This window comes from Pogoniulus pusillus, unplaced genomic scaffold, assembly GCF_015220805.1.
Source record: "Pogoniulus pusillus isolate bPogPus1 unplaced genomic scaffold, bPogPus1.pri scaffold_58_arrow_ctg1, whole genome shotgun sequence".
Taxonomy (NCBI): Eukaryota; Metazoa; Chordata; class Aves; order Piciformes; family Lybiidae; genus Pogoniulus; species Pogoniulus pusillus.
In genome coordinates, this window is record NW_026974711.1 from 959,049 (window position 1) to 972,090 (window position 13,042).

At 60.1% G+C, this 13,042-nt stretch overlaps 1 protein-coding gene across 3 annotated transcripts in view; it reads right to left on the minus strand.

Annotated features, from left to right (window-relative positions):
* Positions 1-7,701: 7,701 nt before the first annotated feature.
* The window catches only part of ASIC1 (acid sensing ion channel subunit 1), a 37,438-nt gene continuing 32,097 nt past the window's right edge, over positions 7,702-13,042 (minus strand). For all 3 annotated transcript variants that reach the window (XM_064141502.1, XM_064141503.1, XM_064141501.1), the window contains 4 exons: positions 12,778-12,869; positions 12,334-12,413; positions 11,021-11,125; positions 7,702-10,222 (listed from right to left, as the gene is read on the minus strand). In XM_064141502.1, the coding sequence (XP_063997572.1) occupies positions 10,118-10,222; positions 11,021-11,125; positions 12,334-12,413; positions 12,778-12,869 (382 nt within the window). In that variant the 3' untranslated portion in view covers positions 7,702-10,117. The remainder of the gene's footprint in view (positions 10,223-11,020; positions 11,126-12,333; positions 12,414-12,777; positions 12,870-13,042) is intronic.

Below are 13,042 nucleotides of genomic sequence, written 5' to 3' on the forward strand. Positions count from 1 at the left end.
CGCCGCCCGCACAAAGGGAGCGGGGCCGGAACCGGAGCTGCCCACCGAGAGCCCTGCCGGGGCCGCGCTAGAGAGGCTCCGCTCCGCACCGCCGCCCCCTGCCGGCCGGAGGAGCGCAGTGCGGCCGGGAGCGGGCAGGGGGAGAGGGCGCAGGGGGATGGGCAGGGGGAGAGGGGGTAGGGGGATGGGCAGGGAGATGGGCAGGGGGATGGGCAGGGGGAGAGGGGGCAGGGGGATGGGCAGGGGGATGGGCAGGGGGAGGGGCAGGGGGATGGGCAGGGGGATGGGCAGGGGGAGAGGGCGCAGGGGGATGGGCAGGGAGAGAGGGGGTAGGGGGATGGGCAGGGGGAGGGGCAGGGGGATGGGCAGGGGGATGGGCAGGGGGATGGGCAGGGGGAGGGGCAGGGGGATGGGCAGGGGGAGAGGGGGTAGGGGGATGGGCAGGGAGATGGGCAGGGGGATGGGCAGGGGGAGAGGGGGTAGGGGGATGGGTAGGGGGATGGGCAGGGAGAGAGGGGGCAGGGGGATGGGCAGGGGGATGGGCAGGGGGAGAGGGGGCAGGGGGATGGGCAGGGGGAGAGGGGGTAGGGGGATGGGCAGGGGGATGGGGGGGAGGGAGAAGGGACTCGGAGCAGCCTCTTGGTGTTGAACCGAGAACAGAGCTGCAGAGCCACAGACACCTGGAAGCATGGAACCAGGGAAACGTGGAACCACAGAGCCACAGAACCAGGCAGGTTGGCAGAGAGCTCCAAGCTCCCCCAGCCCAACCCAGCCCCCAGCCCTGCCCAACCAACCAGACCATGGCACTCAGTGCCCCAGCCAGGCTTGGCACCAACACCTCCAGCCATGGGCACTGCACCACCTCCCTGGGCAGCCCATTCCAGTGCCAATCACTCTCTCTGACAACAACTTCCTAACAACATCCAGCCTCAGCCTGCCCTGGCACAGCTTCAGGCTGTGTCCCCTTCTCCTGGCCCTGCCTGCCTGGCAGCAGAGCCCAACCCCACCTGGCTACAGCCTCCCTGCAGGCAGCTGCAGGCAGCAATCAGCTCTGCCCTGAGCCTCCTCTGCTGCAGGCTGCACCCCCCCAGCTCCCTCAGCCTCTCCTCACAGGGCTGTGCCCTAGGCCCCTCCCCAGCCTTGCTGCCCTGCTCTGGGCACCTTCCAGCACCTCAACAGCTCTCTGGAAATGCTGGGGAACTGGAACATGTTATGGGGTCACTGGAATATGACCCCCCCCCCAGGGCAGGACCTTGGGAGTGCTGGGGCTGGGTCATGGGGAGGGTTGCCCTTTGGGGTGTAGAGTCCACGAAGGTCACTCTTTGGGGTGCAGGATCTGTGAGGGTTGCTCTTTGGGATGCAGGGTCCATGGGAGTTGCCCTTTGGGATGCAGGGTCCATGGGAGTTGCCCTTTGGGGTGCAGGGTCCATGAGGGTTGCTCTTTGGGGTGCAGGGTCCATGAGGGTTGCCCTTTGGGATGCAGGGTCCATGAGGGTTGCTCTTTGGGGTGCAGGGTCCACGAAGGTCACTCTTTGGGGTGCAGGATCTGTGAGGGTTGCTCTTTGGGATGCAGGGTCCATGGGAGTTGCCCTTTGGGGTGCAGGGTCCATGGGGGTTGCCCTTTGGGGTGCAGGGTCCATGAGGCAATGTTGGGGGGGAGCCTGTGAGGGCTGCAAGGGCCACGGGGGAGCAGAGAGCCCCTGTGGGTGTTAGGAGCAGGCTGGGGGAGGCAGCAGGCTCCGTGTTAGGAGGTTCCAGCTCTGTGCAGAGCACCTGTGAGAGAATTTGGAGCTCTTTGCCTCTTTCCCCAGGCTGGCAGCCGTGGAGCTGCTTTCAGCTGTGCTCAGGGACCTGTCAGCCTACCTCAGCTGACATCCAACCTGTTTTGATCTCTGCTGCCCTGATTTAGCCTGGCTGATTTCCACCACAGCCCTCGGAGTTACTGCAGAGGAGCTGCTCCAGGCAGAGCTGCCCTGGAGCTGAGCAGGTTTGGGCTGCCAGTGCCATGCTTGCCAGGGCATAGCTGTTAGAAGCACCTGCCTGTGGCAGGAGATGCTGACCCTGAAGGACCTGAAGCCTCCCTTGCTCTGGGATGTGCTCAGAGGAAGGATCTTAGAGAGCAAGTTTGTGGGGATGGACATGAGCAGTGTGGGCAGCAGGACAAGGGAGGTTCTTGTGCCCCTGTGCTCAGCACTGCTCAGGCCACCCCTGCAGTGCTGTGCCCAGTTCTGGGCTCCTCCATTGCAGAGAGATGTTGAGGTGCTGGAAGGTGCCCAGAGCAGGGCAGCAAGGCTGGGGAGGGGCCTGGAGCACAGCCCTGTGAGGAGAGGCTGAGGGAGCTGGGGGGGTGCAGGTCTAGCAGGAGGTGTCCCTGCCCAGTAGGGTTGGATGATCTTTAAGCTCCTTTCCCACCAAACCCATTCCATGAATCCAAGGCCACTCTCTCAAGCATTAGCATTGAGTTCCCTCTCCCCTCCAGCACTTCCCCTCCTGGTTGTTCATCAAGAGAAGCAGGACACAGACCCAGCCAGCATGAAGCCAGCAAAGGGAGCAGTCACACCACAGGTGTTAATGAAGCAATTAATGATGCTCCCTTTAGGATAGACTGAAAGAGTTGGGGCTGTGCAGGCTGGAGCAGAGGAGGCTCCCAGGGGACCTTCTTGTGGCCTGCCAGGAGTTGAAGGGGGCTCCAAAAAAGCTGGGGAGGGACTTTTGAGGCTGTGAGGGAGTGGCAGGACTGGGGGGGATGGAGCAAAGGTGGAGGTGAGGAGAGTGAGGCTGGAGGTGAGGAGGAAGTTCTGCACCATGAGAGTGGTGAGAGCCTGGCAGGGTTTGCCCAGGGAGGGGGTTGAGGCTCCATGGCTGGAGGTGATTAAGGCCAGGCTGGCTGAGGCTGTGTGCAGCCTGCTCTAGGGTAGGGTGTCCCTGCCCATGCCCATCCCTGGAGGTGTTTAAGGCCAGGCTGGGTGAGGCTGTGAGCAGCCTGCTCTAGGGTAGGGTGTCCCTGCCCATGCCCATCCTTGGAGGGGTTTAAGGCCAGGCTGGGTGAGGCCATGCCCAGCCTGCTCTAGGGTAGGGTGTCCCTGCCCATGCCCATCCCTGGAGGGGTTTAAGGCCAGGCTGGCTGAGGCTATGCCCAGCCTGCTCTAGGGTAGGGTGTCCCTGCCCATGCCCATCCTTGGAGGGGTTTAAGGCCAGGCTGGCTGAGGCTATGCCCAGCCTGCTCTAGGGTAGGGTGTCCCTGCCCATGGCAGAGAGGTTGGCACTGCCTGCTCCTTGTGGTCCCTTCCAACCCTGCCTGATTCTCTGATTCCATGAGTGGTCATTCTGGGGGCTGCCCTGCTCAGTGGATGGCTGAGCAGAGGAGTGAGGCTGTGCTGGCAGCTCCTCTGCCAGATTCAGTGCCCCTACCCTTGCTTGGAAGAGCAGCAAGCTCTGAGCAGAGCCATTAAGTGTTGTCTCAGCATCTCTGCCTCCCTGCCGTTAATTTAATGCCACCTCCACCGGGCCTGCAGCCCAGCAGCCCTGATGAAATATTCATGGGGAGGAAAAGCAGTGGAACTTATCTGCTCCTTTGTTGTTCAAATGCAGCTTGGACAGAGGCTTAAAGCCTGGCAAGGAGGAACCTTTGGGGCAAGGTTTGGAGAAGCTGCCTGGATCTCCTGGGGGGGGGGGGAGGGGACACCCAGGGAGAGGAAAGCAAAGAATGGGAGGGAGGGAAAGGAGAGCTTCAGAGGGCTGCAGAACCTCTCCTGCAAAGACAGGCTGAAGGAACTGGGGCTGCTCAGCCTGGAGAGGAGAAGGCTCCAGCTGAACCTTGGAGCTGCATTTCAGTATCTGAAGGGGACCTACAGGAAGGCAGGAGGAGGCTGTTCATAGGGGGCTGGGGGGAGAGGATGAGGGGCAGTGGTTTGCAAGTGGAGCAGGACAGGTTGAGGTTGGAGATCAGGAGGAAGTTCTGCACAGTGAGAGTGGGGAATCAGTGCTGGGCATGGTCCTGTCCAGTACCTTTAGTGATGATCTGGAGCAGGGGATTGAGTCCAGCAGCAGTGAGTTTGCAGCTGGCACCAAGCTAGGAGCAGCTGTGGAGCTGTTGGAGGGGAGCAGAGCCCTGCAGAGGGACCTGGCCAGGCTGCATGGGTGGGCAGAGGCCAAGGGGATGAGACTGAACAAGGCCAAGGGCAGGTTCTGCACTTTGGCCACAACAACCCCAAGCAGTGCTACAGGCTGGGGCCAGAGTGGCTGAGAGCAGGCAGGCAGAGAGGGCCCTGGGGGTGCTGGCAGAGAGGAGCTGCAGAGGAAGCAGCAGTGCCCAGGTGGGCAGCAGAGCCAATGGCATCCTGGGCTGGCTCAGGAGCAGTGTGGGCAGCAGGAGCAGGGAGGTTCTTGTGCCCCTGTGCTCAGCACTACTCAGGCCACCCCTGCAGTGCTGTGCCCAGTTCTGGGCTCCTCCATTGCAGAGAGATGTTGAGGTGCTGGAAGGTGCCCAGAAGAGCAGTGAGAGCCTCCTGGTTTAAATGCAAACCAACTCCTCTGCCCCTCCCAGGAGCCACAGGGACATGGCCAGAGCCAAGTGGCCAGGGCAGGCTTGGCCTTTCTGAATTCCCTGCCCACTGCCCACTCACTATTCCACCTCCAGGGGATCCTGAGGGCTTTTTAGGATGCCTGGAGCTGGATCTGGCAAGTTGGGGGTTTGCTCTTTGTAGCTGGAGGTCTCTAAGGCAGAAATGGTTTGCATCTGACTTGTGCTAGGGCTGCTGCTGGCCAGGTGGCAGCCAGGCTGTTGCTCAGGGCTGCTGCCTCTCAGGTGTCTGGCCCAAAGCACAGAAGTGTTGGAGCTGTTGGGCATGAGCAGCTGTGCAAGTCTTCATCCTCCTCCTCCTCCTCCTGCTGCTGTTCCACAGCAGAAGTCACTTCCCAGCCTGCAGCCCTTGGTGTGTTCAAAGCCACGCAGGGCCAGGAGCAGTGCTGGGGCTGCTTCAGGCAGGCAGAGCAATGCCTGTGGCAGCAAAGGGAGCTTGGGGGAGGGAGGTTGTGGAGTTTCCCTCTCTGGAGGGCTTCCAGCCCCTTCCCCCCCCCTCTGCCATTGTGAGCCTGGGCAAGCTGCTGCCCTGCTGGAGCCCAGGGGCTGGGCTGGGTGAACTCCAGAGGTCCCTTCCAGCCTCCACCACGCTGAGATTTTGGGCTTCAGTAACCTCTGCTGCTGCTGATAGAATCATAGAATCAGCCAGGTTGGAAGAGACCTCCAAGATCATCCAGTCCAACCTAGCACCCAGACCTATTGAGTCAACCAGACCATGGCACTAAGTGCCTCAGCCAGGCTTTTCTTGAAGACCCCCAGGGACAGTGCCTCCACCCCCTCCCTGGGCAGCCCATTCCAATGCCAATCACTCTCTCTGTGAAGAACTTCTTCCTAATATCCAGCCTAGACCTACCCTGGCACGACTTGAGACTGGGGGTGCTGCTGGAGGAGAAGCTCAGCAGGAGCCAGCAGTGTGCACTTGCAGCCCAGAGAGCCAAGCAGAGCCTGGGATGCTGCAGCAGCAGCAGCAGTGTGGCCAGCAGGGCCAGGGAGGGGATTCTGCCCCTCTGCTCTGCTCTGCTGAGACCCACCTGGAGTCCTGCATCCAGCTCTGGAGCCCCTGGGCCAAGAGGGCTGTGGAGATGCTGGAGAGTGTCCCCTTGTTCTATTGCTGGCTGCCTGGCAGAAGAGGCCACCCCCACCTGGCCACAATGCCCCTTCAGGTAGTTGTAGACAGCAATAAGGTCACCCCTGAGCCTCCTCTTCTCCAGGCTAAACACCCCCAGCTCCCTCAACCTCTCCTCATAGGATTTGTGCTCCAGGCCCCTCACCAGCTTTGTTGCCCTTCTCTGGACACCTTCCAGCACCTCAACATCTTTCTTGAATTGAGGGGCTCCTTTAGAGCCAGCCTGGACCAAAGCTTTACCTCTCCCCTTCCTCTTCGTCTCAACTGCCAAGCGATGGCTTGGAGAGCATCCTGAGCTGCTGCCATCCCCCAGCCTGCCTCCTTGGGGAGGGATTTCCAGCAGCTGGCTGGCAGAGAGGGAGGCTGAGCCCAGAGGAGTTCTATCATCCTTTATATCATCGTTTAAGAGTAGCAGGTATTGATGTACAATGCATCTGTCTCCTCGTTGTGCTTCCTATGACAATGTGTGTACATAGTACAGATACCAGAGAGAATTCCACACTTTATACACTTGAAGGCATTCAGAGATCAGGAACAGAAAGATGGCACAAGAACAAGGCCCTAAATGCTACTGGATGGGTATCTACACTGGCATGAGGCATACTGAGATATATATATATGTACACATATATATATATAGGGAGAGGGAGAGAGGGAGGGGGACAGAGAGGAGGGAGAGAGAATGCAGGTGGGACAAGAAGTGAATGAAACAAGGGTCAGTAGGTGAGTGCCAAGGTCACAGCCCAGCCCCATCTTGGACAGCTTTAGTGGGCAGGAGAGGGAGAGGGGAAGGAAGGAAGAAGGAAAGAGGGGAAGGAAGGAAAAGGAAGGAAGGAAGGAAGGAAGGAAGGAAGGAAGGAAGGAAGGAAGGAAGGAAGGAAGGAAGGAAGGAAGGAAGGAAGGAAGGAAGGAAGGAAGGAAGGAAGGAAGGAAGGAAGGAAGGAAGGAAGGAAGGAAGGAAGGAAGGAAGGGAAAGAGAGAAAAAGAGAAGGAGAAAAAGAGAGAGAAAGAGAAGGAGAGAGAGAAGGAAGGAAGGAAGGAAGGAAGGAAGGAAGGAAGGAAGGAAGGAAGGAAGGAAGGAAGGAAGGAAGGAAGGAAGGAAGGAAGGAAGGAAGGAAGGAAGGAAGGAAGGAAGGGAGAGGAGGATAGGAGAGGGGAAGGAGGAGAAAGAAAGGGAAAAGAAAAAAGAAAGAAGAATGGAAAGGAAGGAAGGGCAAAAGAAAGAGAGAGTGAGAAAGAGAAGGAGAGAGAGAGAGAAAGAAAGAAAGAAAGAAAGAAAGAAAGAAAGAAAGAAAGAAAGAAAGAAAGAAAGAAAGAAAGAAAGAAAGAAAGAAAGAAAGAAAGGAAAGAAAGAAAGAAAGAAAGAAAGAAGAAAGAAAGCGAGAAAGAATGAGAATGAGAGAAAGGGAAGGAGAAGGAGAAAAAGAGAGAGAGAGAGAGAGAGGGAAGGAGAAGGAGAAAAAGAGAGAGAGAAAGAGAAGGTGAAAGAGAGAAAAAGAGGAGAGAGAGAAGAGAAAGGAAGGAAGGAAGGAAGGAAGGAAGGAAGGAAGGAAGGAAGGAAGGAAGGAAGGAAGGAAGGAAGGAAGGAAGGAAGGAAGGAAGGAAGGAAGGAAGGAAGGAAGGAAGGAAGGAAGGAAGGAAGGAGGGAAGGAGGGAGGGAAGGAGGGAGGGAAGGAGGGAAGGAGGGAAGGAGGGAAGGGAGGGAGGAAGGAAGGAAGGAAGGAAGGAAGGAAGGAAGGAAGGAAGGAAGGAAGGAAGGAAGGAAGGAAGGAAGGAAGGAAGGAAGGAAGGAAGGAAGGAAGGAAGGAAGGAAGGAAGGAAGGAAGGAAGGAAGGAAGGAAGGGAGGAAGGGAAGCACAGGAAAGGTCAGGAGGAGTCCGTCAGAGAACGCCTGGCGGCGCCGCGCTGCCGTCTTTGGGCGGTTGCTGGGAGCAAAGCACTGAGCTCCAGTTCCTAATTTTGGTCAGGAAGCAAATAATAACAACAACAATAATAACAATCATCATCATCATCATCATCATCATCATCATCATGGTGACAACAACAACCACAACCCCCGGAGCTGCAGCTCCCAGCCGGCGCTGTCCGACAGCCTCACTGCAGAGCTCCGGAGGTTAAGGAGCACTTTGGTCCCGCAGGGCTCTGGCTGTGACCGAGGGTGGCCTGGGGGGGGGCTGGCAGGGGCCGAGGGGGCACAGTTTCCACTGACCCCAGAGTGAAAATGCAGTGCTTGTGAGCCCGGGCAGCAGAGACTCGGCCAGTGCCAGCCAGCTCCTGGCTGCCAGGGCAGGTCTCTGTGTGCCAGGGAGAGGGCAACGACGGGAGGAGCAGTGGCAGTCCCCAGGTGGCAAACCAGAGGCTGCCCCAAAGGTGCCCAGGGCTTGTGGTGCCCGTGGACAGCTGCGGGTGGGAGGCTCAGTGGGGTGGGACCCTGTGGTCCCGTGGAGCAGAGCACCCTGTGCCATGGGGTGTCCCTCAACCTGTGAACTCTCTTGGTGTTGGGGATCCCATGCCCTTCCCCCCCACCCCCTGCCAGAGTGGTGCCATGGGGCTGCCCCTTGTGGTGCCCCTGGCTGAGCCAGGCTGGTAGCTGCAGCCAAAATGGGGCCCTGGAGTCTTCTTTCCATCTCTCTCCCCAAGGACAGCTGGTTTTGGGGGGGGGGGGGGGCTGCATGGGGTAGCCCCAGGGCTCCCCGGCTACAGGAGAGGGACTTGTGGGGCAGGGCTGGCACTGGCCAGGCTGTGTGGTGCCCAGATGGGATGGGTAGGGAGACCACATCGTTGCCCAACCTGATGTGGCCAAGGCAGCGTGCCTGGGCAGTGAGGTCTTCAGTGCCAAGGTGACAACCCCTGGCCAAATCCTGCCCCCCCCCCGGTGCCTGTGGCCAGCCTGTGGCCAGCCTGTGGCCAGCTTGGTGCCCTGCTGCCGCTGTCACCGGGCTAGGCTGACGAGGAAGACGTTTTGGAGAGGTGGCAGTGCCTCAACTTCGTGCCCATGGAGTGCCCAGGGGACAGAGAGGCTCCCCCAGGACTGCCAGCCCCACTGCCCTGCCTGCGGGCACACCGTGGGGCTCCCGAGTGATGCCTCCTGCGGGCACACCGTGGGGCTCCTGACCGGTGCCTCCTGCGGGCACACCGTGGGGCTCCCGAGCGATGCCTCCTGCGGGCACACCGTGGGGCTCCCGAGTGATGCCTCCTGCCGGGCACCCCGTGGGGCTCCCGAGTGATGCCTCCTGCGGGCACACCGTGGGGCTCCCGAGCGATGCCTCCTGCGGGCACACCGTGGGGCTCCTGACCGATGCCTCCTGCGGGCACACCGTGGGGCTCCTGACCGATGCCTCCTGCGGGCACACCGTGGGGCTCCCGAGTGATGCCTCCTGCGGGCACACCGTGGGGCTCCCGAGTGATGCCTCCTGCGGGCACACCGTGGGGCTCCAGACAGATGCCTCCTGCGGGCACACCGTGGGGCTCCCGAGTGATGCCTCCTGCGGGCACACCGTGGGGCTCCTGACCGGTGCCTCCTGCGGGCACACCGTGGGGCTCCTGACTGATGCCTCCTGCGGGCACACCGTGGGGCTCCCGAGAGATGCCTCCTGCGGGCACACCGTGGGGCTCCCGACTGATGCCTCCTGCGGGCACACCGTGGGGCTCCTGACCGATGCCTCCTGCGGGCACACCGTGGGGCTCCCGAGTGATGCCTCCTGCGGGCACACCGTGGGGCTCCTGACCGGTGCCTCCTGCGGGCACACCGTGGGGCTCCTGACTGATGCCTCCTGCGGGCACACCGTGGGGCTCCCGAGTGATGCCTCCTGCGGGCACACCGTGGGGCTCCCGAGTGATGCCTCCTGCGGGCACACCGTGGGGCTCCTGACCGATGCCTCCTGCGGGCACACCGTGGGGCTCCCGAGTGATGCCTCCTGCGGGCACACCGTGGGGCTCCCGAGTGATGCCTCCTGCGGGCACCCCGCAGCGGCCAGGGTGGGGCTGGAGCGGGATGAGCATGGAGACAATGGACGGACAGACGGACAGGGCTGTGGGTGGGGACTCCGCGGCCGTTTGGCTGCTTCTTGGCTTCTGGGTTTCGAGTTAAAAAGGCCGAGGGGAGGCGAGGGCAGGAGAGGGGGGCAGGCCCCGTGCCCCTTGCCCACTGTGCGTGTCGTCCCCCACGCCGCGGGGGCTGGAGCCTCCTCGAGTCTCTGGACGAGCAGGGCAGGCGTGGAGCAGCTGCCGGTAGGAGGGTTCCAGCCGTGACCCGACCCCACCACCTGCTCCCGAGGCTGTCGCTCGTGTCCGTGTCCCGCCGTGGCGAGGAGCAAGGTCCCCTTAGCTGTACCTCCGCTGGCGCCGGCAGGGAGAAGGGAAGCTCTCCGGAGGGCTTTGGTAGCTCAGGGTCTACATCCAGACGTCGGTTAGCAGGTGAAGTCCTCAAAGGTGCCCCGGGCCGGGTGGTGAGGTAGGATGTTGGCAGCGTAGGTCATGCCAGCTGGGTGCCCCCGCAGGCTCTCGCAGGGATTCTGTGGGCAGAGCGTGGACAGGTCAATGCCCTCGCCCAGATCCTCCCAGATCCCGACCTGGGAGGGGTGGTTGAGAGCCCTGGGTGGGGGCTGGCAAAGGTGGGGAGAGGCTGGCAGAGGTTGAGGGTGGGGAGAGACTGGCAGAAGTTGAGGGTGGGGAGAGGATGGCAAAGGTTGAGAGTGGAGAGAGACTGGCACAGGTTGAGAGTGGTGAGAGCCTGGCACAGGTTGGGGGTGGGGAGAGCCTGGCACAGGTTGAGGGTGGTGAGAGCCTGGCACAGGTTGAGAGTGGTGAGAGCCTGGCACAGGTTGGGGGTGGGGAGAGCCTGGCACAGGTTGAAGGTGGTGAGAGCCTGGCACAGGTTTCCCAGGGAGGTTGTGGAGCACAGAAGCACAGAATGGGATCTTTGATCTTTGATCCCATTCTGTGCTTCTGTCCTCCACAACCTCCCTGGAAGTGTTCAACTCCAGGTTGGATCAGACCCTGCTCAAGTGGGAAGTGTCCCTGCCTCTGTCCCTGATGAGACCCTGGCACAGGTTGCCCAGGGAGGCTGTGGACCCCCTGGCAGTGGGGCTAGACTGGGTGGTCTCTGGAGGTCCCTTCCCACCTCTATAACTCAACGCCAGCAACCCCCTGACTCCCCACACCACCTCCCTCTTGCTGCCTCCTTTCCCAAGTGTGACACCCCCACCCCACAAAACATCTAGGGGGAGGGAGGGGGGGGGGGCAGCTCCTGAGCTGGCAAGGGGTGGGGGGAGAGCATCATCTCCCCCCGGGGTGGCACGGGTGGCACTCACGTGGCGCTTGACGTCGTCCATGCTGAGCGTGACGCCCTTGTCCGTGTTGTTCCTCTTGTGGGTCTTGTGGCACTTGGCCCCCCGGCACAGTCTGTGCTTTATCACCTGCAGGATGCAGCTCTCAGCCTCCTGGAGGCTTGGGGGGGGGGGGTGGTGGTGCCACTTCCCCCATGCAGAGACACAGGCTGGGGTCAGAGTGGCTGAGAGCAGCCAGACAGAGAGGGATCTGGGGGTGCTGATTGATACCCGCCTGAACGTGAGCCAGCAGTGTGCCCAGGTGGCCAAGAGAGCCAATGGCATCCTGGCCTGCATCAGGAATGGTGTGGCCAGCAGGAGCAGGGAGGTCATTCTGCCCCTGGACTCTGCACTGGTTAGACCTCACCTTAAGTGCTGTGTTCAGTTCTGGGCCCCCCAGTTCAGGAGGGACATTGAGATGCTTGAGCGTGTCCAGAGAAGGGTGACGAGGCTGGGGAGAGGCCTTGAGCACAGCCCTACGAGGAGAGGCTGAGGGAGCTGGGATTGGTTAGCCTGGAGAAGAGGAGGCTCAGGGGTGACCTTATTGCTGCCTACAACTACCTGAGGGGAGGTTGTGGCCAGGAGGAGGTTGCTCTCTTCTCTCAGGTGGCCAGCACCAGAACGAGAGGACACAGCCTCAGGCTGTGCCAGGGGAAATTTAGGCTGGAGGTGAGGAGAAAGTTCTTCCCTGAGAGAGTCATTGGACACTGGAATGGGCTGCCCGGGGAGGTGGTGGAGTCGCTGTCCCTGGAGCTGTTCAAGGCAGGACTGGACGTGGCACTTGGTGCCATGGTCTGGCCTTGAGCTCTGTGCTAAAGGGTTGGACTTGATGATCTGTGAGGTCTCTTCCAACCTTGGTGATGCTGTGATACTGTGATACTGTGATGCTGTGATGCTGTGATACTGTGATACTGTGATGCTGTGATGCTGTGATGCTGTGATGCTGTGATGCTGTGATGCTGTGATACTGTGATACTGTGATACTGTGATGCTGTGATGCTGTGATGCTGTGATGCTGTGATACTGTGATACTGTGTGATGCTGTGATACTGTGATACTGTGATGCTGTGATGCTGTGATGCTGTGATACTGTGATGCTGTGATGCTGTGATGCTGTGATACTGTGATGCTGTGATGCTGTGATGCTGTGATGCTGTGACACTGTGATACTGTGATGCTGTGATGCTGTGATACTGTGTGATACTGTGATACTGTGATCTCCCACAGGAGCCTTGTGGTGCTGCAGGACAACCTGGGCACCTCGCGGGGGTGGTGGTGGTGGTGCCAGAGACACTCACCTCGTAGGCATAGTCGAAGAGCTCCAATACTGTCAGGATGCTGGCCCCAATGAACAGCCCCATCTGCCCTCCGATGTCACCTGCAGGGGAGAGGGAAGCCAAAGATCCCATTCTGTGCTTCTGTGCTCCACAACCTCCCTGAAGGTGTCCAAGTCCAGGCTGGATGAGGCCCTGAGTGACCTGTTCTAGTGGGAGCTGTCCCTGCCTATGGCAGGGAGGTTGGCACTGGCTGAGCTCTGAGCTCCCTTCCAACCCAACCCATTCTCTGATTCTACCAATATCTGCTTGTCCCTTGTGCTAAGCTGTAACCTCTGAAGCTTCATTCCTTAACTTCCAGCCAGCTGTGTCCAGTCTGGGTGAGTTCATCAGAGTGGTGGGGGTGGATAACATCCAAACCATCACAGATGGCAGCAGCATGAGAGCACCTTGGTGCCCAGCACTCACCCAGCAAGCCAGCCACCTCATATGCCTTCTTCTGCTCGATTGTCTCATAGTTCAGGGCTTCAAAGAAGATATCCAGCACCAGGATGTTCTCCCTGTGCAGTGATAGGACAAGAGGAATGGATTGAAGCTTGAGGAGGAGAGGATTGAGACTGCAGGTGAGGAAGAAATCCTTCAGAACGAGGATGGAGAGAGCCTGGAACAGGTTGCCCAAAGAGGTTGTGGAGGTTCCCTGCTTGGAGGTGTTTAAGGGCAGGATGAGTGAGGT